The sequence below is a fragment of the Chlamydotis macqueenii genome, chromosome 3 (assembly GCF_036417535.1).
Source record: "Chlamydotis macqueenii isolate bChlMac1 chromosome 3, bChlMac1.mat, whole genome shotgun sequence".
In the NCBI taxonomy this organism is placed as follows: domain Eukaryota; kingdom Metazoa; phylum Chordata; class Aves; order Otidiformes; family Otididae; genus Chlamydotis; species Chlamydotis macqueenii.
The window spans coordinates 116,696,250-116,722,990 of record NC_141558.1 but is presented as its reverse complement, the minus strand read 5'-3'; the positions used below and the strand labels follow the sequence as shown (position 1 = coordinate 116,722,990).

The 26,741-nt window shown below is 39.1% G+C and overlaps 1 protein-coding gene across 1 annotated transcript in view; it reads left to right on the top strand.

The window, feature by feature from the left end:
- The window catches only part of MRPS5 (mitochondrial ribosomal protein S5), a 58,918-nt gene that overhangs the window by 11,538 nt on the left and 20,639 nt on the right, over nucleotides 1-26,741 (top strand). Inside the window, exons 3-5 of the mRNA XM_086745640.1 lie at nucleotides 12,518-12,643; nucleotides 12,947-13,180; nucleotides 15,512-15,546. Of these exons, the coding sequence (XP_086601766.1) occupies nucleotides 12,518-12,643; nucleotides 12,947-13,180; nucleotides 15,512-15,546 (395 nt within the window). The remainder of the gene's footprint in view (nucleotides 1-12,517; nucleotides 12,644-12,946; nucleotides 13,181-15,511; nucleotides 15,547-26,741) is intronic.

Here is a 26,741-nt window from a genome sequence, read left to right as displayed (position 1 = left end):
AATCGCAAGATAATAATATGTAAGAAGCTAAGCACTGTTGTTATTTTGTTTATCTTAAATTTAAAATATAGCACTGCAAAGTGATTGGAGTGTGGTTACAATTTGTAGGTTAGGTGTTTCGTTAATTATGTTTATGTTCATATTCGCAAAGTCTAGATGAGGTCTGTTTCACCAGAAATTTTGCCAGCTGTCTTGTTAGATGAGTTAATTAAAAATATTTGTTGCGATGGCATCTCCATTGTTTGACTGAATAAAATTTTAAACAACTTGTATTTAGACAAACTACCTAAGACTATTGGCTTAATTAATAAGATGTAGCAACTTGGAAGAACTTAAGTGTATCTCCTTTGTGTATTCAGCAAAGACAGTAGCTTCAGATTCAGAAGACTGAGGGGTTTGTGTTTCAAAGTACAGTTATTCTAAAAGAGTTTCTGTTACGGAAGTAAAAAATAAAATCTCCAAAATTGAAATTAAGTAGATATTAACAATATAAATCACTCATATCCTCTAGCAGTGCAGTTGCTTCAGAAGTGGTAACATTAAAAATGCAGATATGACCATTTTGTGTGAAACAATTTTCAAGTAGAGTGTCAACCAAATGACAGTCCTTTGTGAGTGAGAAAGGTGACTATACTTTTTTATCTCATTAGTGAAGATTTACTTCTCTTCCATCATACTTTAAAAAATGTTAACATGCTCTTGTTAGTAGGGTCATCTGTACCTTCAGCTTAACTATTAAACACAGTTTAACTCATTTAGATAGAAGGAATTAATTTAAATAGGAGGAATTGCAATTATCCTAGTTGGTCTGTGCCAATTAGCCAGCTAGTTGTCTCCTGCAGCTCTAACAGAAACAGGCAGAGGTTTATTCTTGTCCAATGACATGTTTCAGTGAGTTTGTAATGAAGTAATTTAAAATGGTCTTGTTATTCCAGGCTTAGCTTCTGTCCCTCCCTCCTGTTTCCATCCTCCCCGCTCTGGGAAGCAGTTCAGTTTCCATTTACTTAACAATTTTACATGTCTATTTAGAGATGTGGAAGGGCTTGAAGTTTTTCAGATCATGTTTAAAAAATACCTTCCTCTGAAGAGTCTTGCCTCCTTTTTCAATGTGTCTCAGTAGAACTGGTATTTGCAGATAATGTCTTGCATGTGCCTGTTTCAGTCCAGCTTTTGTCTGAGAGGATAGGGCAGATCTGTTTTCCCTGCCTCTCAGTACATTTACATGCTCTTATGCGCAGGCACACAGACTGGGAAATCCCATCAGTCCAGACTTTATGCTTAAGCTTCAGTTGTTTGAGAAACATTGATTAAAAGTGCTGTGTGTTTAGTGGAAGAAGTATGTATCTGTCTGACCTGTAGATGAGGAAAATGTGAGATACCGACCATTTAACTTTGTTAGCCACAGAATTGGGTTGAAATATATGGGGTGTCATTCCTGAAGGCAGCAGAAGCACCCAGGTGTGTCATGGATACTGAAACAATTTGGCTGTCTCCCAGCCATAAGAGTTATCTTTGACCTCAGTCATCCAAACCGACAAGCATAATTTTCTCAACATCCATCGTGTATCTGAGTGTATGTGAGAATAAAGAACTTCTATTTGATTCTGGGACTGTATAAAAATTATGCTTTCCTACTCACAGTATTAATTCCATTAGCTACCCTTGGGAGCAAATGAGAAGAACAATTTAATTTCTCTGTTGCTAGATGATGTTTCCTCTTAGGTTACAATACAGAATAAGGAATATGATGATATTTCTGGGGTTACAGAAATAGATTGTAACAATCAAGGGAGAATCATTTAGACCAGTGATATAGGATTATACTCACAGTAACACATTTTGTCTCTAGAGACTTTGGTTACTGGAAACAATTGTACTCAGTATAAATCTCTCTATTTGTGTTCTTTATTGGAAACATCGGTTCCTGAAGGCCTGCTCCGTAATTACATTTTATATTATTTTTTTGTAGTACCATGTGAGTTTTCTTTGCATTAAATTGTTCTTTTTTTTTTTTTCTGGTGTGCCTAACTTGAGAATCAGAATGAAAAATGATTTTTTTTTTTTTTTTTTTCATTTTTTAACTGGAGTGTTCACCCCTAAAGAAAAATTATTTAAACAATTACTGAGTTACCACTTGTCATTGTCAGTAGTAACATAAAAGAAGCGTTTTGATTTTCCAGCATTAAGGATGTAAAGAGCTCCAAATATACAACTGCTTTTTTTTTTTCCCCCTTTTATAAGGAGGATGCCTGTGTGTGCATCTGTATTTGAAGAATAGTTGGTTAACTGGTTTTAGTCAGAAAAAGTGACGTGAATATTAAATGCCTTACAGTTAATTTTATTTAATGAGAATACTATTTTATTGGGTTTTGATTTGTTACTGCGCAGTGTAACTTCTGTGAAGGCACTTGACCTCTGGTTTTTATTTTGTTTTGAGGAAATGAACCAGGCCAATGGAGTTTAGTTTGCAGACCTCGTTGAAGTCTCTGCTCTCCATATCCATCTGATGACACTGAGGCCAGCTTTGTAATACTTCTTATTTGGAAAAAAAAAAAAAAGCTGCAAATGAAACTTTAATAATCAAAGCAACTTCAAAAGATAGTAGCATTTACAACAGCATCTATTAGCTAAGTTAAGGTCTTGAATTTTTTAATAAGATGTTACGAAGAAAAAAATACAGTTTCTCAGATATTTGTCAGCATAATTTACATCAGTTTTGGTTCTTTGTTTAAGCTAAGAAGTTTTTAGTCTGTTAATGTCTAGGTTTGTAGCTGTATTTATTCAGGATTTGAATTGTGACTAACCTGAAAATCCCATGTCTGCAGCTTCCTGCTGACATTGTGCTAAATAGCCAGTTTTAAAAAATGTGAAATTCTAATGCCAAGTGCCCTGTGAAAGAGTGCTCAAGGTTTGCAGTTAAGTGGAGTTATTCACTGTCTGTATAGCAGTATGAATGCATCTTTCAGAATAATATTTTCCAGCTCCAGAGGTTTTGTTCTATTGTTGTAATGCAATAGATTTTTTTTTCTAGTTTTGGGGAAGTTGCCCAAACCTGTCCCATACTGTCCTATGGGAGTAATAGATTATAGAGATGGCTCCCAACAAATTTGCAAACACACCTAAACCATTTTTTTTTCTGCAATCTACATAAGGAGAACTTTCACATTTTTTAATTATAGTATTAAACTTCAGTGAGTAAGCTTGTAGCCGCTAGATCTTCAGCCTTATATTATAAAAAAACAAAGAGAAGCTAGAAAGTTTGTTAGTATGTGAGGTTTTTCCTGTTTCACTATTGTGGAAATTCAGCTAGCAGTGAGAAGTAGAAATGACCTTAACTTCTCAGTGGAAACATTTCATATATGTGCAGTTCTAATTTTTTGTCTGTGAGATTTATATAAAACCATCTTCTATCTATCCCATGATACTAATCTCTTACATGGCCTCAAGTTCCCTCTTTATAGTATCTTGCAGTAGTGCTTGTCTTCTCAGACATTGTCAACGTCCAGGTTCTTGCAGTTCTGCGGTCAGATACCACCTGCTATCCAAATTGATTTTGAGTGACTTAGTAGTGGGCTGTCTAGACTGAATGCTTTATATTCTTCACTACTCCTGGGTTTCATAGAATCAGAATAGTTTGGATTGGAAGGGACCTTTAAAGATCATCTAGTCCAACCTCCTGCAATCTTCAACCCGTTCCAGTGTTTTACCACTCTCATTGTAAAAAAGTTCTTCCGTATATTTTGTCTAAATCTGCCTTCTTTTAATTTAAAACCATTACCCCTTGTCCTGTCACAACAGACTCTGCTAAAGAGTTTCTCCCTATCTTTCTTATAAACCCCCTTTAGGTACTGAAAGGCTGCAATAAGGTCTCCCCAGAGTCTTCTCTTCTCCAGGCTGAACAACCTGACTCTCTCAGCATTTCTTCATAGGAGAGGTGTTCTGGCCCTCTGATCATTTTTGTGACCCTCCTCTGGACCAACTCCAACAGGTCCATGTCTTTCCTGTGCTGACGGCTCCAGAGCTGAATGCAGTACTCCAGCTGTGGTCTCACCGGAGTGGAGTAGAGGGGGAGAATCACCTCTCTCGACCTGCTGGCCAGGCTTCTTTTGATGCAGCCCAGGATGTGGTTGGCTTTCTGAGCCATGAGTGCACGTTGCTCGCTCATGTCCAGCTTTTCCTCCACTAGTACCTTCAGGTCTTTCTCAGCAGGGCTGCCCTCAATCCCTTCATCCCCCATCCTGTATTGATACTGGGGGTTGCCCTGACCCATGTGCAGGACCTTGCATTTGGCCTGGTTGAACCTCATGAGGTTCACATGGGCCCACTTCTTCAGCTTGTGCAGATCCCTCTGGATGGCATCCCATCCCTCAGCTGTGTCAGCCACACCACTCAGCTTGACGTCGCTTGCAAACTTGCTGCAAACTCAATCCCACTGTTTATGTTGTGGATGAAGATACTAAACAGTACTTGTCCCAGTACGGACCCCCAAGGGACACCACTTGTCACTGATCTCCATCTGGATATTGAGCTGTTGACCACTGCCCTCTGGATGCCACCATCCAACCAATGTCTCATCCACCAAACAGTACACACATCAAATCTATATCTTTTTAGTTTAGAGAGAAAAATGTTGTGGTGGGCTGCATCAAAGGCTTTACAGAATTACAGATCGATGACATCCTTAGGTCTTCCCTTGTCCGCTGATGTAATCACTCTATTATAGAAGGCCACTAGGTTTGTCAGGCAGGACTTGCCCTTGGTGAAGCTGTACTGGCTGTGTTAAATCACATCCCTGTCCTCCATGTGCCATCGTATAGCTTCTAGGAGGATCTGTTCCATGATCTTCCTAGGCACCGAAGTGAGGCTGGCGGGTCAGTACGTCCAGGGTTCTCCTTTGTACCCTTTTTTAAAAATGAGTGCAATGTTCCCTTTTTCCACACACCAGGGGCTTCACCTGACTGCCATGACTTTTCAAATATCATGGAAGAGTGGCATGGCAATTCTCTCAGGACTCTGGGATGCATCTTGTCAGGTCCCATAGACCTACGTATGTTCAGGTTCCTCAGGTGGCCACGAACCCAATGTTTTCTTCCAGTGGGAGGGACTTTGCTCCCCTATTCCATGTCTTGCAGTCCATCCACTCAAGAGGTGTGGGAAGAGGGGTTACCAGTGAAGACTGAGGCAAAAAAGTTGTTGAGTACCTCAGCCTTCTTGTCCGTGGTTATCAGTTTGCCAGTCTTGTTCATCAGGATGAGTGTGCTTTCTTTGACCTGCCTTTTCTGGCTGACATACCTATGGAAGCCTTTCTTATTATTCTTTGCATCCCCTGCCAAGTTCAGCTCCAGCTGCACCTTGGCATTCCTGACTTCATCCTTCCACAATGGGGCAGTGTTCCTATACTTTTCCCAGGATACTTGTCCCTGCTTCCGCTGCCTGTGCATTTCCTTCTTGCCCTTTATTTTGACCAGCAGGTCTTGACTCAGCCATGCTGGTCTCTTGCCTTCCTTTGAATAAAGGCCCTTCAGAAGATGACATCTTAAGAGGGTTGAGGCAGAGTTGTGAAGAGGAACATGTATTTTGATAAAGCAGCCCTTTTTTTTTTTTTTTTTTTTTTTTTTTTTTTTTTTTTAAGGCATCACTTGGAGGAGGGGAGTTTTTTATTTTCTTATTGTCTTTCAGCAGAACTGAGTATCAGATATGTGTCATACACCTTCATTTAGGATGCAAGGGCTCTCTTTTGCCATTGAGGAAAATGATATTTTGAGCATGATCACTTAGGAAACTTGAGAGTAATCCAGCACTATATCTCATTTAGTATGGATCCACGTTTTTTTGCTTGCAGACTGGAATTAGACAGGGAGTCAAGAAACTCTGATGTCACATTATGGCAGGCAGTTGCAGTTTGAAGATAAAGGAAGTAGCAAGAGCAGTTCTAATTTGGGATGAACACACTGATTTTGACAAAACTGCTTTAGAATCTTGCATATTATACATAATCAATCCAATATTAGCATGCCATTGTTCCGTTTTCCTCTCATAAATAAGTCTATTTGTATTATCATCTGCACTACATTCCCTTTTGAATTATGGAGGAGAGGAGTCAACCTGTTAAAGGAGTTAAATAGTTTCCATAAGTATCTTTAAACAGGTTGAGTGAGTCTTAGAATTAAAGATTCAGCTTTTAAAACTAACAGGAAAATGCTATATTAGAAACCTAGCTTGTCAGGAAAAACTGGTGGTATGGACTGAGTTGATAGTTTTTGAACAATGTATGCGTTCAATTGAAGATGAAGAAGGGATATAAAATCAGACTCTATCTTTGTTTTTGATGGCTCACTTCTTTTGTTCTGGAATAAGGTATTTCATGTAATTGTGAGAATGCCTCCAGCTACTAATAAGTATTGTGCTTGAAATGAAATGTTAATATGGGCAATTAAAAGTGACATCTAAATCATTTGCTTCATATTTGATTCATGTTCAGCCACTGAAATGAGTTGTAGGTTTTGCTCTTAAGACAGATGCTCTGTGTATGTTTTTGCCTAAGTGCGGTGGAGTTAAGGATACTGTTATTAAGCATGTTTCATAAGACTGTGGAGAGAGAAGGTAGAACATCGGAAGGCTGAGATTTAAAAATACAGTTTAGCACTCATTTTCCTGACCTAAGTGATTTAAGTTGCAGTTCATTGCCAATCCTAGATGGTTAGGGTAGTTCATGTATCCTGCTCTGTGCCAACCTCCTAGGAATCTAGGGGGCTGGAAAGGTGGTTTTGGGCAGTGGTTTTTTGGAATGGAATTTGTGAAAAAAAAAATGTTTATAGTCTTGCAGAGGATAGGAAACTAACATTAAAGTTACAGAATCATAGAATGGTTTGGGTTGGAAGAAACCTTTAGATGTCATCTAGTCCAACCTTCCGTCAATGGGGACATCTCCAACCAGATCGGGTTGCTCAGAGCCCCATCCAACCTGGCCGTGAATGTTTCCAGGGATTCGGCATCTACCACCTCTCCAGGCAACCTGTGCCAGTGTTCCACCACCCTCAGCGTAAAAAATTTTTTCCTTATATCTAGTCTAAATCTACCCTCTGTTAGTTTAAAACCGTTACCCCTTGTCCTGTCACTACAGACCCTACTAAAAAGTCTGTCCCATCTTTCTTGTAAGCCCCCTTCCTTACCAGAAGCTTGAGAGTTTTGATAAGATTTCTGAACAGCATTTTAGTCATTGCTGTCCTCCATTCTACAAATGGAGGAAGCATCTGACCATAGTTGTCTTTGTCTTTGGAGCCTTGATAATTAGTTTTGGTTAAATTTGTGAAAGAATACCAAAATGTTGTTGTGATCTGTTATGAAAAATAACAATCGAGGTGTTAGAAGGATTAACTTCACTATCTTTCTGGACTCTAAGCACATCCTTCTTTAGAAGGATGACTTAATACTAATTGTTCATGAACACTGACAGAACGACCTCTTTCTCTTTGCCTGTTCAGGACGATTACTGAAATGCAATTCTCAGTAGTAAAGAATTTGTTTATAAGCTGTCTGGGATGTGAACAGCCATTTTGCTGTCTAATATACAGTTGCATAGTTCTTATCAGAGATGCACATCCTTAAAATGTTAGCCGTAACAGTAGACTTTTGAAAGTACAAACATGGCAGAGAATAGAAGAGTGCGTATGGGTTTGTTTTTAACATCTTAGACAATGATGTCTTGTTCTACAGCTGGACCCTCCTAAAGGCAAAGTTGTACAAATAAGTAACATTTTGTTTTCTCTATTCTCATCCTATTTCAGCTGTACCTGGAGACCAGCTCTGAGGGCAGACCCATCATTTGCTTTTTATACCTGTTTAGTGCTTGGCCTATTCTTAATCAATCCTCAGAGCTTCCAGTTATGGTGAGGTGATAAGAACACGTGTTTTTTAAAAGAATTTGTGGAGTCCATACTGTTCTTTCAGAAACGTATTTCAGAAACAACAGATACTGAGTATGAAGACAGTAGTGTCTTAGAGGAGTAAGTTAAAAATAAACTTCTAGAACATCAGAAAAACCTTGCCTCATCAGAATGAATGGCTATGTAAGTGAGAATTCTGTCTCCCACAGCAGCTGATGCTATGGGAAGAAAGTAAGAATTGGATGAGCATATAGGGATGCTTCCTTAGAAAAACTTCACAACCTTCAGTGACTTGCAACATGGTTTTGTTTGTTTGTTTGTTTTTTAATTTATGGCTCTAGGTGACTTTTTTCTTATGTGAATATGTTTGGCTGCTTTGGAACCCTTATAAATGATGTGACAAGAATGCATTCTTTTTCTGTAGGTAGGTAAGTGTGTGTTCGTCAGAGAAGACAAGGTCAAGGAAATGCAGTCTGCACTTGAGTGTAGTGAGGTTTGTGAGGCTTAGTTCCTAGAGCTGGTTGTTAAGCCTGTGACCTGCCTCCGAGAAAAAAAATGTAGTCTTGTGATCATTAAGCAGCTGAGTCTAGACTGTGTAATTTATCCTGCAGTTTCTAATAGAATACATAAGTAGCACATTCCCTTTGCAGATCGTCTTTCATGTTTCATGTGTGTGAAGTGTTTTTTCCAAATTACTAAGTTCCTTAAGGTAATACAGATGCATTGATAAAATGGCATTAGTGGGAAACAGTATATGGAAAGAAGCGTATTTGTTGTAAATGTTCCTTTATCTTTTACTTATGTGATTAATATTAATACCTTTGAATATCTGCTGCTGTGCTGCCACAAGACTATTTGCCATCAAAAAACTTAAGAAAAAATTACTTTTGAGTGGAAGAAGTGAGCCTACTTAGCTGTTTTACAAAGTTGATCATTTCTTCTCCTTTTACTCCCTTCAGTTTTCCAACTTGCTTCTATTTGTCTTTCTTTATAGTTTATATTCTAAGCAAGCTGGGAACTCATCTTACAGGAGGCAAATAAATCTTCTTTTAATCTCATTTTCTCAGGATGTAGGAAACTGTTTTGTGATATAGTTTACAGCAAGTCTTTTTGGTAATACTTGTGAGTTACTGAGATGTGGTCTAATATTAATTTTCCTCTGAAGTGAGCAATAGGGCTGTCTGATCCCTGAAATTCAGGGATAGTGTAAAAAGACACAAAAGCAAATCCTTTTCAAAATCTTACAAACATCTTTTGTGTAGATTAAGCAAAATGGAGTGGTGTCATACTAACTTACTATTAGCAGTTGTCAGCGCACAGCTTGCATGCTTTCAGCAAAATTCATTAGTGTTTTTTTTTTCTAGGCTATAAAATAAGATCTTATATATGACACATCTTTTTTTTTTCTTCAGTTAGGAGCTATGTGCTTTTTGGTAACTGACTAGAAGTGTGTGGTGGCTTTTTTGACTGTATCTATTTTAGCTCTGGAGGAATGCATGCAACCTCCCATTCTACAAAGGCAAAATAAAGGTAAGGCCACAAATCACTAAGAGACTGCGTACCTACTGTAATGACTTCATTTCAGAGCATTTCTGCAAATGTGAGAAGCAGTACAGTGATCCTCATTTCTGTTGGGGTTATCTCCTCCACTACAAGACCTTTCTCCTACCTGTGTATATGCTCTCCAATCATCTTGGTGCTTTGCTGCCAAGTCAGACTGACTTTTCTTATGATCAGATTTTTATTCATTGCTGTGTTGTCTGTCTGTTGTAAGCAATGTCTCTGCCATTATAATCTTGACTGCAGCCTATCCCCTCCATGTTCCGTTCTTGTCACTTTGTCTTAAAATCAGTGTGATATCTGCCATCTTATAAAGAATTCTCAGCTCCATGGCCTGCAGGCTTCTGAAGTGTTTCATTAAATTCAACTGCTTTCCAAACACATGATGATTTTATTATGAACTGATTAGACAAATGGCACTTTGGTACTAAATGTGCTGTTTTTCTCTGGTTCTAATTTTGTCAGAATTTGTGTGGTGCTTGAGGCCAAAACTTGACTCAATCTGACCTCATCTTGCTGGATCTCTTGGCATTGACTGGTCTCCTTTGGTACAAAACAATCTCCTTACTCTGTGACTTTTGTTACTTTCCTCTCTTGGGATTAAGTGATCTTATCATACAGATAGACTACAGCTCAAAGTGCTGGGGGTTTTTTGAGCGTATCACCAGCTCAAGAGCTCCCTGTTCTTGTCTCTCCGCTGCTTGTTGCTGCCCTTCGGCAGCCTCCTTTGTAGCTGTTATGACCCTGTGAGGCCACACAAGATGTAGTAGGCTGAGGAACTGTTCCAGCTTAAAAATAACCTTGCAAAGAAAAATGTAAATACTTTTATTGTAATTCCCTGTTTCCAGGCTAGCAGGATTATCATGAAAAAAAAGAAAAGAAAAGAAAATTTCTAGTTACACAATGTTTTCTGAATAAGCTAAGAAGCTTAACATGATTGATTGTCAAACTTCCAACTCATGCAACAGTCCTGTAGTCCACTTTAGAACATGAAAAGCTCCACCATGCATTACCTATTTGCCAACAATCTTTTTCTATACTGAACTTTCATGCAGTGTTACCTTAGGGTAATATTCACTAGACAGTCTAGTACTTATCACTGTTTGGCTTTTATTGAAAGTAACATGCTGAGTCAGCAATGAAGTTTTTCTCTTTGATTAGTTCTATGCAGCTGAAGATTTTATTATTTTTTTCATTTTTTGCACTTAGCACGTAGCTACATAGATCAGTTTGTGGTAATCAGCTGGAAATTTTTTTAGTAGCTGACAGCCATTTGATATAGTTACTCTTTGTGGGATTTTTTTAGCTGTAAACCATTAGGGTTCACTTGAATGGCTGGAAAACAGAGTGTAATTTCAGATAGAAATGTCTTTTTTACAGGGACTAAAGCCTGCCTAGGAGCAAGTACAGTTCTTGCCTCACAGCACAGAAGTGGTATGATAAACGTTGCTATTGTATGCATTCCTACTTGTATATAATAAACAATTTCCACTTATCTGTAATACAGATGAAGTCTGTGTTACATACTTTGTACTATATGTACAACATGTTATTTGAGTACGTAGTGACTTTCTAGGCTATTCTGCTCTTGCCCATCTTGAAGGAATACTATTTTGTAGCTTCTTGGACTTGTAGTGTTGTGAGTCTTTCCTTGGATGCTTTCTTTCCAGTGTACTGAGCTTTGATTACTTGATTCAGGATTGTACTTCGCTAGAAAGAATCACAGTTATGCATCCCACTTTGAAAAGGAATTATGACTGAAAAGATGGACACTGTACCTTTGGAACAGCCACCTTGACACTATATACAAACTTATTCAGTACAAAAAGAAATCTGGGCATTTAGTGGTAGCTTTAGAAATTCTGGATAGCTCCTGTCCCTTACTGTGCTGTCAGCATAGCAGAGCTTCCCTAGTTCCAATGCGTTTGCCAGTCTGTGGAACAGGATCTCTCCCATGCACTGATCTAACAAGCATGAATTGCTGTTGGGAAATTGTAGCAATTTGAGCATAGTTATTTTAATTCCCTTGGTTAAAAGTGTTTACTGACTTTTTTGTGTACTTTCAATAAACAAATTCAGTTTCTAAGCAGAGAAGACAAGAGATTTCAACTGCTGTAGTAACATTGCCCCTGGGTGAAAGACGGTAGCGTTAATCTGCAAATATGACAATGGTGACACTTGTGTGTTCCATGGTGATGACCCTCTTGTCCTGGACTAACAGGATGAAATATGTCTGTGCTGTCTTCTTCACATCATCAGTTTCATTTTGGTGTAGTTTGGGGTTTTTTTGTATGTTATGAGGATATCCTGTATTTCCATCAGTTGGGCAAGTAGTAGTTTGAAGTTAGCTACTAATTGCATGCTTCCTAAGTAGTGCTGTCGTGTGTTGGGTGAAACATCTTGAGACAATGGAGGTCCTGTACAGAGCGACTTGAGTTAGGGGGCCTGACCAAAGCCTGAGCTCTGTCATGAGGCTGTTTTAAATGTCTTACATTCCTTCCTCCTTGCATTCCTTTGCATTTATACAGGCAATCAGGATGACTATATATTTTGTCAGAACATGATTATGGCAGCAGATTTATGTTGTTGGTTAAGTTCTCATCTTTTGTGGGGTTTTTAAAGCAGGCTAACCTTTGGATATTTTTAGGAGTGATTCAATTTGATTGTCATTGATATTTGTCCTTGGATAAGTGCTTACAAGTAGGTATTGCTGCTCTGAGTTACTCGTGAATGATTTTCTTTTAATGATGTGGGAATTAATAGCTTATTGGTTACTGGTAAGGAATGTTTGCCTTTAAATTTATTTTGACAATCCTTTTAAAACCCCTGCACCTGACTGTGCCTATCTGATTGCAACCGGCAGACGGAGAGGCACATCTATGCATCAGATACATATACACATAGTAGGAAATAAATTTCTTACCAAGGCAGTAATCCTGCAGTTTAAATTCCAACAAAGATCAGGCAAGGGTTAACATTTCAAGGTTTTTTTTGTTCGTCTTCAGTTTCTGATATAAGCTGTACTTGTACGTTACTTATGAAAAGTTTTTTTTTTTTTTTTTTTATTTCAGCGACAGCTGATGAGCTATGGAAAGGAGCTTTGGCAGAGACTGGTGTGGGAGTAAAGAAAGGAAGAGGAAAGAGAAGGAAGAAAAAGCTAAGGAAGAATCTAAATAAAGGCCAGGAGATTGGTGAAGGTAGATTGACAATAAGGGGCTGAAAACATGTCTTGATCTTTTCATGTATACTATTTCTTGATTTAATAAATTGACAAATCATTGTTAATTTCTGTGGTGTCAGAACTACTTGAGATATTTTTGTCTTTTGAAAAGAAGCCTGATCTGGTTGTTTAATGTTATTCTTGTTTTTTAAATGTAAATTCTGCATCATAAACTGCTCTTGAAATATGTGAGAACCTTCTATTTTATTGCATTTTTCCACTATGCAAAATTTCAGTCCTAATTTGGCATAAAACGTAATTTTTCTCTGTTATTTTTAAGGACGTTCTGGTTTCCTCTGGCCTGGTCTTAATACTCCTGTGATACAAAGTGGGAGAGTCCAGACAGTTACCCAACGAAAAAAAGAAGAACGAGACAGAATTCAGTCTGAAATAGTTCAGCAGAGAGATACATGGGAGAAGAAAAGAAAAATAAAAGTTAAGAGGGAGGGCGGATGGAGTGGAAAGTGTTGGGGAGGTGTCCTTCTGGATCCTCCTGACCCAGGTCCTAATGGAGGTAAGAAAACAGAGTATCTGTCTTAATCTTAACTTAGCCTTTCTGATAAGGGTCTCAGAGAAGGTGAGATCTAGACTTTTCCTGTGATTGAAAATCATTTTTCTGCTTCTCTCTTGTATGCCCATACATGAAGCAAAGCAGCAAAATCAAAGAACAAGTTGTGTTAATGCAAGTGAAATTTGTTAAATCAGTTAGATTATTATATTACATTACAGACTGTATGATGTTATAATATATTGGAGTACAGTATTGTGCTGTAGACTGTTACAGGAGTCTTGAAGTATGGAAATATTTTTCTCTCTTCAACATTAGCTGTCTTGAGTCTGAAATATAGTCATGTTTCTTATAGTTTCTTAAAGGATCCTGTGGGATAAATCAAGGGTTTTTTTCTAGTTCATATAGTGAAATATGGTTAAAGATGATGTAGTTTCAATGTAGCTGATATAAGTTATTTATTTATTTGTTTGCTGCCTAGTTAAATATTATAGTGAAACTGGAGGTCTTATACATAGAGTGGAGAGATCACCTTAATTTTTTTACAATGCTGTTATTCAGACCATTAGAAATTCTGTAGTACCTTTGTTTAACATTTAGAAGCCTAATCTTTTTCAACTAATAAAATATGAAAATGAGTTGTTACTTATATTCAGCTGAGTTTTCTTGTGAAGCACTTGATGATGGTTGTATGTTTATTGTTGTCTTTCTGTAGGCTTTAATAGTAAGATGAACTAAGACAGACCATTGATGGTTTCTAGCACTGTTGTTTCAGGCTTATTGCAGACTCCAGCTTGTTCATGTTTTCAGAGCTCTGTTTGTCCAAGAATATGTTATCCCAGTGCAGTGAAAAGAATATGTTCACCACTTAGAGCTGAATACGTAATGTTCACCTGAACAAGAGCTCTGTGTTCAGTGTTTCATTACTGCTATGATGAAAAGACTTGAACAGAGATTTGACATAGAAGCAGTCTTTATTCTACAGTGTGGAACACCGTAACTGTTACTAGACAAAATAAATGATGCTGTAATTGTCTTTGCAAAGACATTTTTTCAGGCAGAATTTGAAATTCAAAGAGGAAAAAAAAAAGTCTAGCTGGGTGATTCTTGATTATTTGAAGTGGCAGTGTATTGTTTTGTTTTATCTCCTACCTCTTTCTGGAATTTCACAGAAATATGTATCAAGAAATACTTGCAATTTCTTTGAATCTCTTGACTCTGAATCCCTAATACAGGATTCAAAATATTCTGAACAATATTGGGTAGTAGTTTGGCCACGATGGAAGTGACCCACTTGGTGATTTACCCTTTTATTTTTTAACAATTTACAGCCTTTTCTCAGTGTATATGGGATTTGGGGTTCATTTATAGTTTTAGAGCAGTATTTAAGGAAGAAAGCAGTTTACACTGCCAGCCAGTGAAAAGCCAAAACGTTCGGTTTTCATAATACACTGTGGATAGTTATTTTTTATAGCATTTCTGCAGTTGGAAAGAGTTCGGAAGAATATCAGATACAATTTAACAAAAATGCTTCAATGTAAGTGGTGAATTGCAGTGATTTCCAAAAGAAAGTTTCAGATTTAATTTGGAGAGCATGTATAGCTTAACTTGTGATCAAAATATTTAACAGATTCTGAGGATGTCTCAGTTTTTGTATCAGCTTTGTTTTCTGTGTGATGCTCAAAGTAGTTAAATATTTATATCCTGCTTTATAATTTTCAAAAATTATTCTTTTTCTTCCTTTGTGCTACTCTGGTTATTGAGGTTGGATAGTCTTTGGAGTCTGCTTCCATCTTGCTTCTCTGCATGTGTGGTAGTTAAAAATATGAGATATTGATTGCAGCTGGAGGTTGGTGTCCCTGATAGAGCACGATGAATCTACTTAACCACTGTAATCTCTTAATTGTAACTAGTGCAGTGTTGTAATTATAACAGGAATAGTATTACACTTTCTGGGAAGTTATCATTTTAACTGGATTTTTTTTTTTAAGCTACTCTTCTTCATGTATGTTGATTTTACTGAAGAAATGGAAAAAAACATATGCTTTATAGATAAGAGCTATATGCTGTTTTTTCGCTGACCTTATTCTAAAAGAGAATTAATGGATTGAAGTAAAAAAACATATCTGAGACCTTTTTAAAAGGAAGCAACTAATAAAGCTTACTTTAGGTATGTTTGTTCAAATTATTTTTATGTTTTCTACTTACTGCTGAGATTAATTTATAAATTACAATTGCCTAAAAATTGTGTACTTTTAAAATTATACCACCTACAAGGAGCTGTGCTGATAAGTAAATAATACAAGGAAATGTAATACCCTATTTTTCTCCCAACAGAAACTTACGAAGATTTTGAAACAAGAGTCATTGAGGTAAGCATTACAGATCTTTTCAAGGACTCTAAATAATTATCACTATTTTATGTTGAGCTTGCAGTTATTTACCCAGTCTTTGCTAAGTCAGTCTTACAGCAACAGGAATTAGTCTGATATTCTGTTTCAACTGCGTGACATAAGGCCCCAGTGAAAAGAATGCCAGATTATCTTCTCTGTTGAGCAAGTATTATCTAATTCAAAGGTGATTTTGAGTAATTCTGAAATGGCAAATGCCTACAGATAAAGCTTTAATAGTTCACATACAACCATAATGAAGAGTGTAGTAAAGTGTTAGGGTTATTTCTGAGACAAAACTACAAGTAGGAAGTTGTATAATTTGGCTTGTAAAATAAATAAATAATTAGAGAGGGGGAGCAGGAGGAACAGCAGCATAGGGCAGAGACTGAGTGGGATGAAGGTCCCATTTTGTGTGCCTCTCAAGACATAAAATACTCTTTTGTCCTAGATGTCTTAACCTATGATATCTGCATCTTTTGGGAAAAACATGACACCAGAATTTCCCATTTCTAGTTTTATATCCACTTTGTTGTTGTGCTTCTTGACAGAGTAAGGATGAGGGTTATGACTGGACTAATGCAAGTCTTGTTTCCACTCTCGCTTCTAAAAAGATTATATTGCATCATCTCACTTTAAATATATCTATCAATCAAAAGTAATCACTGGAAAAAAAATCTGCATTCTAATATTTTCCTTGTGTCTAGTTTTTAGTAAATAAGTTCTAATATATGTTGTAAATCCTACTCTATTTATTTGCAAGGAATAAAGTTGACTCCCATGTGCTTATCTCATGAACTAACTCCTGGTTGGACTTCATAGAGTGGTTCTCTGTACTCTTGAACTCTGTGACTGGCTGACTAGGACTTCTTAATGGAAGTCTGGAATATTTTAAAGAACAGCGCATATGTTGAAATGCATTCTGCATGTCCTAGGTATTTGATGAAATATTACAACAAATCTAAGGGCCAGGTCCTGCACCTGAGTCACAACAACCCCATGCAATGCTACAGACTTGGGGAAGAGTGGCTGGAAAGCTGCCTCGTGGAAAAGGATCAGGTGCTGTTGGTCAACAACTGGCTGAATATGAGCCAGCAGTGTGCCCAGGTGGCCAAGAAGGCCAGTAGCATCCTGATTTGTATCAGCAATAGTGTGGCCAGCAGGAGTAGGGAAGGGATCATTCCCCTGTACTCAACACTGATGAGGCCACACCTCAAACACTGTGTTCAGTTTTGGGCCCCTCAGTACAAGAAGGACACTGAGATGCAGGAGTGTGTCCAGAGAAGAGCAACGATGCTGGTGAAGGGTCTAGAGAACAAGTCCTATGGCTGAGGGAACTGGGATTGTTTAGTCTGAAGAAAACCAGGCTCTGGTTATTGCTCTCTACAAGTACCTGAAAGGCGGTTGTAGCAAGGTGGGTGTAGATCTCTTCTCCCAAATACAAGCAAAAGAACGAGAGAAGTGACCTTAACTTGTGCCAGGGAAGGTTTAGATTGGATATTAGGAAAGATTTCTTCACTGAACAAGTTTTGGAGCAGTGGAACAGGCTGTCCAGGGAAGTGGTTGAGTCACCTTTCCTATAGGTATTTAAAAGACATGTAGATGACATGGTTTAGTGGTGAACTTGGCAGTGTAAGGTTAACGGTTGGACTCAATGATCTTAAAGGACTTTTCAAACCTGAATGATTCTATGATTCCATGAAGTCTGTGAATCATTTTAGAATAATTTTATTGTGGTGAGTTAAGAAGCGACAGAGATTTAAAAATATTTAATCTCTTACATTTCGTGGCGTCGCCTTTTTCAAACATACGGTAACTTTCCAATGTGTAAGCATTTGTATGCAGCCCCTTGGTTGGTGTGAAGTCATGTTAGCTCACTGCTAAGTCCATGTCTCAAGAGACATTTTGGGGCAATCCCAGGCACAAATTCAGGCTGGGCGGAGAATAGGTTGAGAGCAGCCCTGAGGAGAGGGACTTGGGAGTGATGGTGGACGAGAAGCTCAACATGAGCTGGCAATGCACTGTTGCAGCCCAGAAGGCCAACCACATCCTGGGCTGCATCAAGAGGAACGTGGCCAGCAGGTCGAGGGAGGTGATTCTCCCCCTCTACTCTGCCCTGGTGAGACCCCACCTACAGTACTGCATGCAATTCTGGAGCCCCCAACGTAAGAAGGACATGGACCAGTTGCAGAGGGTCCAGAGGAGGGCCACGAAGATGATAAAAGGGCTGGAGCACCTTTCCTATGAGGACAGGCTGAGAGAGTTGGGGCTGTTCAGCCTGCAGAAGAGGAGGCTCCAGGGAGACCTTATAACAGCCTTCCAGTACCTCAAGGGAGCGTACAGGAAAGACAGGGAGAGACTCTTCAGTAGGGCCTGTTGTGACAGGACTAGGGGTAATGGTTTCAAAATGGAGGTAGATTCAGATTAGACATTAGGAAAAAATTTTTTACAAAGACGGTGGTGGAACACCGGAACAGGTTGCCCAGAGAGCTGGTGGATGCCCCATCCCTGAAAACGTTCAAGGCCAGGGCGGATGAGGCTCTGAGCAACCTGATCTGGTTAAAGATGTCCCTGCTTCTTGCAGGGGGTTGGACTACATGACCTTTGAAGGTCCCTTCCGACCCTAACCATTCTATGATTCTATGATATGATTATTATTTATTTTAAAACTGAGTTGCTGTTTAAGATGAGCTTTCACTTTTCAGAGTCTTCAACAGAATGTGTGAAGTGGTACTAGTATGCCCAAGACCAAATCAAATTAAAGTTAGTTTAATGAGGGATATCTTTTCCATTAATGAGTGTATTCTGTCTAAATCTTAAGATAACATTTATCAAAGGATTTGACCTTTGCTGGCAGTTCATATTTAATGCTCTGTATGTCACGTATATCTAACAGACTGTTTTCTCAAGTATCTCTAATATATTCTTGGCAGATTTGTCATTGGTGCCTAGAGATGATAGAAAATAAAATGAGTAGCTAACTTACCATTGGTGGTTTGTTGCAATAATAAATGGGTTGCATGCTTCTATACCTTATTGCATGTGCTTGTGTGCATGTGCCTAGACTTCCCCAAAACAGCTTTTAAAGGATGGTACTGTTGGAAAAAAAGCTGATGATCATGTGGTCATATGTAAGTGGCTCATCTGATCGATTTACATACCAAACTCTCATTTAATAATATTTTAGAGATTATGTTGAGAATGATAGATGCAACAAAAATGAACTTTTACATGAGCATTAACAAAGTGTTCTCAATTGCACCATACACTTTTTATGCATTCTTATTTTAACATGCAAAATTAATCTGTTATTCTCAGGTTTCAAATCACATGTATGCAGTTTCATTTGAGGTGCTGAAGAATCAGAAAAGCCTTATCTATTTTTTTTAAGTTCCTTAGATCAGGAGTAGCTATACACACAGCAGATTGTAGTGGTGGATTTTGGAAAACCCACACAATTTGTTAAAGCTCGTTTAAGTAAAGGAAGTTTCGGAATGGACTAGGTGCTCTGGGCTTTGACTCTGATGTAGCAAAGACCGTTTGGATCACTTAGCCTTTAGCTGTGTCTATGTTTGAAGGCATCTTCAAATTCAAAAATAAATTTGAAGGCATCTTCATATTTAGGTTGCACAGGCACCGCTCACAAAAGAAGTTATTTTTCTTAATGAGCTCTGCAGTTGGCGGTGCTTTCAGTTACTTGAAGGGGCACATTGCAGAAAACTGGCTGTCGTTTTGTTACTGTGACATGTCACAACTGTCTGTCAGTTTGGATACTACACTAGATATTTACTAAAGTTGGCCATTCTGTGCTGGCATAATTATTTACAGTCAAATTAATTAGATTAAACAACAAAATAAGTTGCTATGCAATGGTTCCATGTGCTGTAGAAGTGTGTGTCACTGCTTTTTGTATCTGAATAATAAAAAAGCTTTTAGAAGCAGGCTGGAACTCTGCTGTTATGAGATTGCCACAGATGTGACCTAGAGGAGTGTTTTTTGCAGAAAAATAACAACAGCAGCAAAAACTTCATTCAAAGCCAGCAGTGAGCCCAAGATGATAGAGTCCTGTAATTTTCTGGTAACAAGTATGAATTTTGAAATAAACAGATCTTTTTTAGTATTCTTAGTTTAAATAGATGGCATACATTATGCTATTTCTGTGTGTTTTTTCCATTATCTTTATCTTCACAACAGTACAGGAGATTAAAATAATGTTTGCTAGGAAATTATACTTTGCAGCAAGAAACTGAAAGCCGTTTTTAAAGGACTGTCCTATGAACAAATATACAAAAGCTCTTTTCTGTTGTGATTATGCTAGTAAAAAGGCTGTGCTCCCTTCCTAAAAGAGAGGAATTGTTTCTTAAAGTGTGTTCTTACAATGTAGAAACAGAAAAGCTAACTTGATTTTTCCCTGCTTGTAGAGTAGAGTGCAGACAAGGTCATGTTTTCATGTGAACTGGAGCTAAAATTATCATAGAGAAAAGACTGGCTTGAACGAGCATTAACGAACAGCAGCAGGGACTGCTTACTGTGTTTTTTTTTCCTCTTTCCTACAGACTATTGGGTTACTTAAAGTAGGTGACTTGAACTACCTATTTCTTTCTTTCCCTGCCGACCTGAAGGCACATTCCCTAGTTTGCTCATATATTATACATAAGAAGAATTTCTGTTAATAGAACTGATGGTAGTATTTACTGTTGTTTAACATGATGTAATAATAGTGGTAATTAAAATTTATAGCTGTAGTTATGTATCCCATTCTTATTTTAACTGGGAGGCTTCATTTCTCGTATCATCCATCCTCAGATGAATTTTTCTTCTATTTTTCTCCAAAATCAACATGGTAACAGAGTAAAAAAAGTAGCCTACATGATATGCTGTGTTATGATAATATTTGCCTTGTAGTGCAATCAAAATTAGAAAGTGAGACCTAGTATTCAATAAGGCCTGAAAGCATGTAACGTGAGGTTAGAGGCATTTTGAATCTTTCACAAAGGGGAGCTTTCTAGGGGAGAAGATAAAAGTTATAAATAATGCCCTTTTCAAAAGAGAGATTTCAGGCTTTTTGTCCAACACTGAAGTTGCCCTCTGCCAGTTGTGCAAATGCACCTTTTGATCATATACCTTTATGTTCATACTTTTTTGTTTCCGTTACCTGTTTCTAATAAAGATAACTGTACTTGAAGAATTTTGTGCAAGCATGGTGCCATTTTAACTGGGTCAGTGCAACCTTTCCAGTGTCAGAATAGTTCCTTTTTTCAACCAGATGGCTAGGATATGATACTGTCATTTTTAAACAAAAAAATAAAAAAGTTTATTTGTGTTTGAGTGTTATATTTCAGTAAGGTATAGACTTGCTGAAGAAGTTCAGGTCAGGCAATACACTCAATTTGTGCAGAGAAATGGTGCAAAAGGCAGCAACATAAAGACACTTATACTGTCCTTAAAGCAAAAGCTGCTCTCTGCAGATAAAAGTACAGTGGTGCTTTGGTTTATATAAAGAGCTTCATATGTCGTGAACTGAGTACTGGGATGTTGGTATTATCTTTTTTTGGTCCTTGAAATAGAAAATCATTTTATGTTGCTATTTTAGTTCAGGGTTATCTCTCATTCTTTCTTAAATTGTAGGCAAAACTGTATGTGGACCATTTTCTTTTAGGTGTTTGTATGATTTTTGCTTTTGCTTTCTGAGAGTGTGGGAAGGGAGGCAAGAAGAGACGATAAGAGATCTTTTTCAGCACTTGCATAGTAAAAGTTACTACCTTCTAACTAACTTCCTTAGATAGAATCAATCAAAGGAAATTGCATTGAGTAGATATTCTGAAAAGCATACAGATTGTATTTTCCCAGGAATTGAGTAATGAACTCTACAGAAAGCCTTTGAGAAAAAAATACTTTTATCTTAGAATCAAGATAATGTGCAGTTAATGAAGCCAAATTCTAGGCTCTCACCTAAATCTTCTCTCTGGTTTTTTTTTTGCATGTTAGCTCCGGTAATATTCTTTACAGATTTTATCTTAATTTAATTGACTTGAGATTGGGTATTGTTCACAGAGTTGTATCATAGTATTGGCAGTTCATATCTGAGTCCTGATGTGCCAAGACTTCATGCAAAACCTGTAATTTCTTAAAGCTGTCAGTTTCTGTCAAGTGAGTTTGATCATTTGCTTGTTCTTCCACTGTTTTCTTCAGACATTCAGCTGGATTCAGGCATGGTTGTTTTGATTGTCTGAGACCTGTTTGGATGCAGCATTTGCCTCAGCTGTTGTATGGTACTTTGGAGAGGCCAGACTGAAGAGAGCAGTTGGAAAAAACAGTTTTCTGATCAGGGTCTGCACAACTTGCGTCTGATGTGGGTTGTGCTGCCCATGTGCAAAGTAGTCTTAGGTGTGCTTGTCACAGTTCGTTTAGATTGCTCAGATTTACAGGGCAACATACTCTGTAATTTAAACATTATTTTATGAACTTAGTAGGAAGGAAAACAAGCACGCACATCAAACAAGCACTCAATCCCCTTTGTACTGACTAGTCTAACAGGTGAATTCACTAGTTCATCACTTAATTCATGAGGTTTCTAACTCAAAAGTTCTCTAATTCTTAACTCATAACTCACAATTTGTAACTTGTGCATTTGTGAGCAAAATAGTTGCCAAACCAACAGTAAGAGTGCTCGTCCATCCTCCTCTGTCACAGTGCAGGCATCCCCTCTGTCACACCAGGAAGCATGGAAGCCTCAGCAGTTCAGCTGCTGTCAGATCCACTTAAAAATCTTTTTGGTTAAGCTGACATATGCATACCATCCAGCTTGGAAGTTTGGTCTGTACCATTGCCATGAGTTAGAGGATTCTGAAGAAACTGCCAGACAATCAGTATGCAAGGATGATGGCTGCAGGGGACAGAAAGCTGCAGGTGGCAGTGGCTGCTTAATGACCTTTAGCCCTTCCTGGCCATTGCGTTTGCCAACATGTTGCCCTCACTTTGACCTAATGGAGCTGCTCCCAGAATACATCAGACCTTAGCATGAGCTGTGTGTTAGCCAAAATCTGAGCAGGAGTAGAGTGAACAGTCACTATTCCTAGCTGGAAAAGATTAGCAGAAGTTTCAAGGTTTATATTCTTGCAGTTGAATGTCACCTGTACTTATTTAATCATCTGAATCCAGCCCTTGGCAAATGTCAGTGGGGCAGTAGAGAAGGCTGGTTGCTTGGGGACTCTTATTCTGTTCTCAGACTGTTAGGGAGGGTGACACTAGGAACCATTAGGCTTTCTTTACTAAGCCACAGAGAGTTGACTTGCCTTAGGAGCAGGAGCTTTATGTTGGCTTGTGGAAAGCAGGGATAAAGTCAGAAAAACAAAGGTTTGTTGTGTCAAAATGATGTGAAAAACTTGTCTTAAGTATTTCTAAATATATTGTCACAAAAGTACATGCAACTGTAGAGAGTTATCTGTCAAGAATATGAACACAGAAGAGAGTTACAACTGTATCACTCTATAGTAATTTGTTCTTCATTATGTGCGCTTGCAGCACAGAAAGCCAACCACATCCTGGGCTGCATTAAAAGAAGCATGGCCAGCAGGTCAAGGGAGGTGATTCTCCCCATCTGCTCTACTCTTGTGAGACCCCACGTGCAGTACTGTGTCCAGCTCTGGAGCCTTCAACGTAAGAAGAAAATTGATCTGTTGGAGCGAGTCCAGAGGAGAGCCATGAAGGTGATCAGAGGGCTGGAACACCTCTCCTATGAGGACAGGCTGAGAGAGTTGGGGCCGTTCAGCCTGCAGAAGAGAAGGCTCCAGGGAGACCTTATAGTGACCTAAAGGGGGTGTATAAGAAAGATGAAGCTATTTAGCAGTGCCTGTTGTGATAGGAGAAGGGGTAGTGGTTTTAAAATAGAAGGAAGCCAATTCAGACTAGATATTAGGAAGAAATTTCTTACAGTGAGGATGGTGGAACACTGGAACAGTTTGCCAAGATAGGTGGTGGATGCCCATTCAAGGCCGGGTTGGAGAGAGCTCTGAGCAACCTGATCTGGTTGGGGATGTCCCTGCTCCTTGCAGGGGGGTTGGACTAGATGACCTTTGAAGGTCCCTTCCGACCCTAACCATTCTGTGATTCTATGTTTGTTTTAAGACCATAGAATTAATCTTGGTAGACTTGCTACTTGTTGCAAAAAGAATATTCCTTAATAGGCAGTCTAAAACCTTTGTTTCTTTCTATAAATCGTTGGAAATTGTTTTCTAGCTATTGTTTTTGCAAAGAGTGCAATAAAAAAGGCTTGTGAAAATGAAATGCTGCATGAAATTGTAGTGTCTGAGATCCATTGTTTGACATCCTTGACTGAAAAATTATATGGTACACAGGATGCTCTCCAAGTAATAATTTGCTTCAAATGAGATGTTTGCTCAGAAGTACTTTCGGGGTATTGGAGCTCTAGATTTTGGTTTTAGAACTACAGAGAAGTTTTCTGTTTTCCCTGGATGATACTGACAGTGTCTTTAGACTGACAATGAAAATTTCAGACAGTTTTTAAGGTGGCACCTGAAGCAACCTGTCACAGGAAAGAATGAGAGGTCAGAGCTCTGCACTAGAATTTATTTCTGTTATTCTTGGAGTTCTCAAGAGTTTTGGCCTGCCTTTAAAATAGAGTTTAGGGATGCTACCTTCAACTAGTTCTCTTTGTTAAATATTTTTCTTTCTTTTACCTGTCAACCTGTATTATGAAATAGTTGGCATTTGGAACATTCGGAAGCTTTTAAGTGAGTTATAATTCAGCATGATTATGGATCATCCTTTGAAAAAAAAAAAAAAAACAACAAAGCCATTTCAGATGTAGTGTGACTTTGAGCAGCATTATTGTGGGGTTAATCCAAAGGATCTGTACTCAGATGTGAGCTGTAGTATGAAGCCACATTTAGACACACGCTGTGTAAGTAGGACGTTTGAGCTATGTTGTTTTTTCCTGGAGAGTTATAAAAGAGCCCATTGGTGGGCTATCAAAATGTTGCAGGCAGACCAGTACTTTGCAACTTATAAGGATGCAAACCTGAGGATGCAGAATGTTGGAGAGGTGTCGCTGGAACTGTGCAAACTAGTGAAGTGAATCTGCTGCAGAAGGGGTCGGAGAGGAACAAAGGAGGAATACACAGAAAGCAGGTGTATAAAAGGGGCAGGCTGCATTTAAGGTGGGGCCATTCTGTATGCTTGTCTGACTGAGCCGTGCACCTGATTATCTCTCTTTTTTTATCTCACTCTTTGTCACTTGTCTTTGTGAGGTCTGCAGGGACTAAGTGCAAGGACTTCTTGGTGGGACTGGCATTGAGTGGACACTGGCCCAGCAGCTGGAGTCAGACGAGGCATGTGGGTGCCCTGTGGCCTGTGATGTCAGCTAATGGAATAAGTGAGCATCGTAGTGTCAGTATTTGGAGGGGCCATAGATCTCTGGATCTAGGGAGAGTCCTACAGAATTTGAGCCTGGAGTGCCAGCTACATGAGAGGACCAGTGGGAGTGAAATTGGTGCCAGCAACTGCAATCAAACTGGGGGTGTGGGCACTCCTGACTTGTGGTGTCAGCAACCAGAGTGAGTGAAGTCTCAGTGCGAGCTACTGGAGCAGGTGAGGATCTTCGCCGCTGGTCCTGAGAATCAGTTACTGGGAGGGACCAGGGTGAGTGAAGCAAGTCAGAGGTTCAGTGCTGGTGCCTGGGGCAGGACCACAGGTCAAAGCCTGTGTGCTTGATGGCAGCTGCTGTGGAGGCAGCAGAGAGGTGAGGGTCTGTATCTTCCCCAAACCTGATGTTTGTTTAGGGAGGAGGTGTAATTTACTCACAAACTTCAAGCTGGACTAGCTGGCTAGTAGCAAGCTTGAGTTCTGGGCATCCAGTCAGGCAAGCAGACCAATTGCTTGTATTCAGGGGGACCTGCGAATTTGGAGTGCCTTTGAGATGAGTGTGTGAGTGCTGTATGTTTGCTAGTGAGGACCAGGCTGGACCAGCTGGCAAGTAGAAGATCCATTAAGCAAGTAAAGAGGGCCTGGGTAGTGGTATCAGATTAACAGAGGGGCTATGTTAGTACTTGGGGGATCTGCAAATGTTCATGTGCTCATGAGTCTAGAAAAAGGTGTGTACAGACCTGCACTAGTGAACTTCAGTCTCCAGTTGAAGAGGAGGAAGGGTACATGGCTGTCTATACAAGTCCTATGTGTAGGTGCTGTTTGAGGCAGTGCCTTGTCTGGGATAGACTGTAACTGGACACGTCAGTGTCCTGTATGTGAGTCTCTGGGATAAATACTCAGCTTTGCCACTTCTTGAACCTGCAGCCACATCCCTCAGCCTGGCTGGACTGGGCTCCAGTGGCCAGGCGGGACAAAGTCCTGGGCCTGGAGCTGCGGGAGGTGGTGGCCACTCCTGACATCCCTTGCTACTTGTTGGAGCTGGGATCTTGGAGCTATGGCAGCCTCACCTCTGTTGGGCTACTGCATTTGGCCCTCCCTAACACTTATATTAAACATTAGTATGGACTGATTATATTCGCTAGCTAACTATTCTCGAGAAGGTCACAGCAGAAGACCAACTAATTTGCCTTCTCCTGAAGCACTGCCCTTGCCACTGCCCACCATTTGCACGATTTTAGGGAAACTATATGACATCCTTCTCAATTGTCAGCAATACTAGTTCTGCCCTTCAGCTAGCTTGTTGAATTTCTGATTTTTAGGTGTGGTAGGTTTAAGTTACAACTGGGAGATGTTCTGTCACTGTAGTACAAATCTATTCTGCTCTTGGTGCTTTTTGCAGAGAAGAAAAGGCTGATAAGGGACATGACCTAGCTAACATGGGCTTGATTTTTCTTAACAAGTTTATTACTCGATTCTTTTGGGTAACTGGCTTCCTAAGCCTTTTAGCTATGTCCCTGAGCCTCTCTAGGCTCACTTGCATTGAAGTGCTTTTCTTTCAGCACTGTGCCTTACTTTCCTTTTATCTTGTCTCACCTTGAGACAAGATAAAATGAAAGTTTTCCCTCACAGCATAAGGTCCGCTGGTACCTTATTGGGACCAGAGGACCTTATGCTGTGAGGGAATCATCCAGTGCAGACACTCTCCTCTCTGTAACAGCAGCAAAAGAATAGCAGTGTCAAGAGTGAAGAGTGTGGCCTAGACTTGGCAGGTTCCTAAAAATCATGACTAG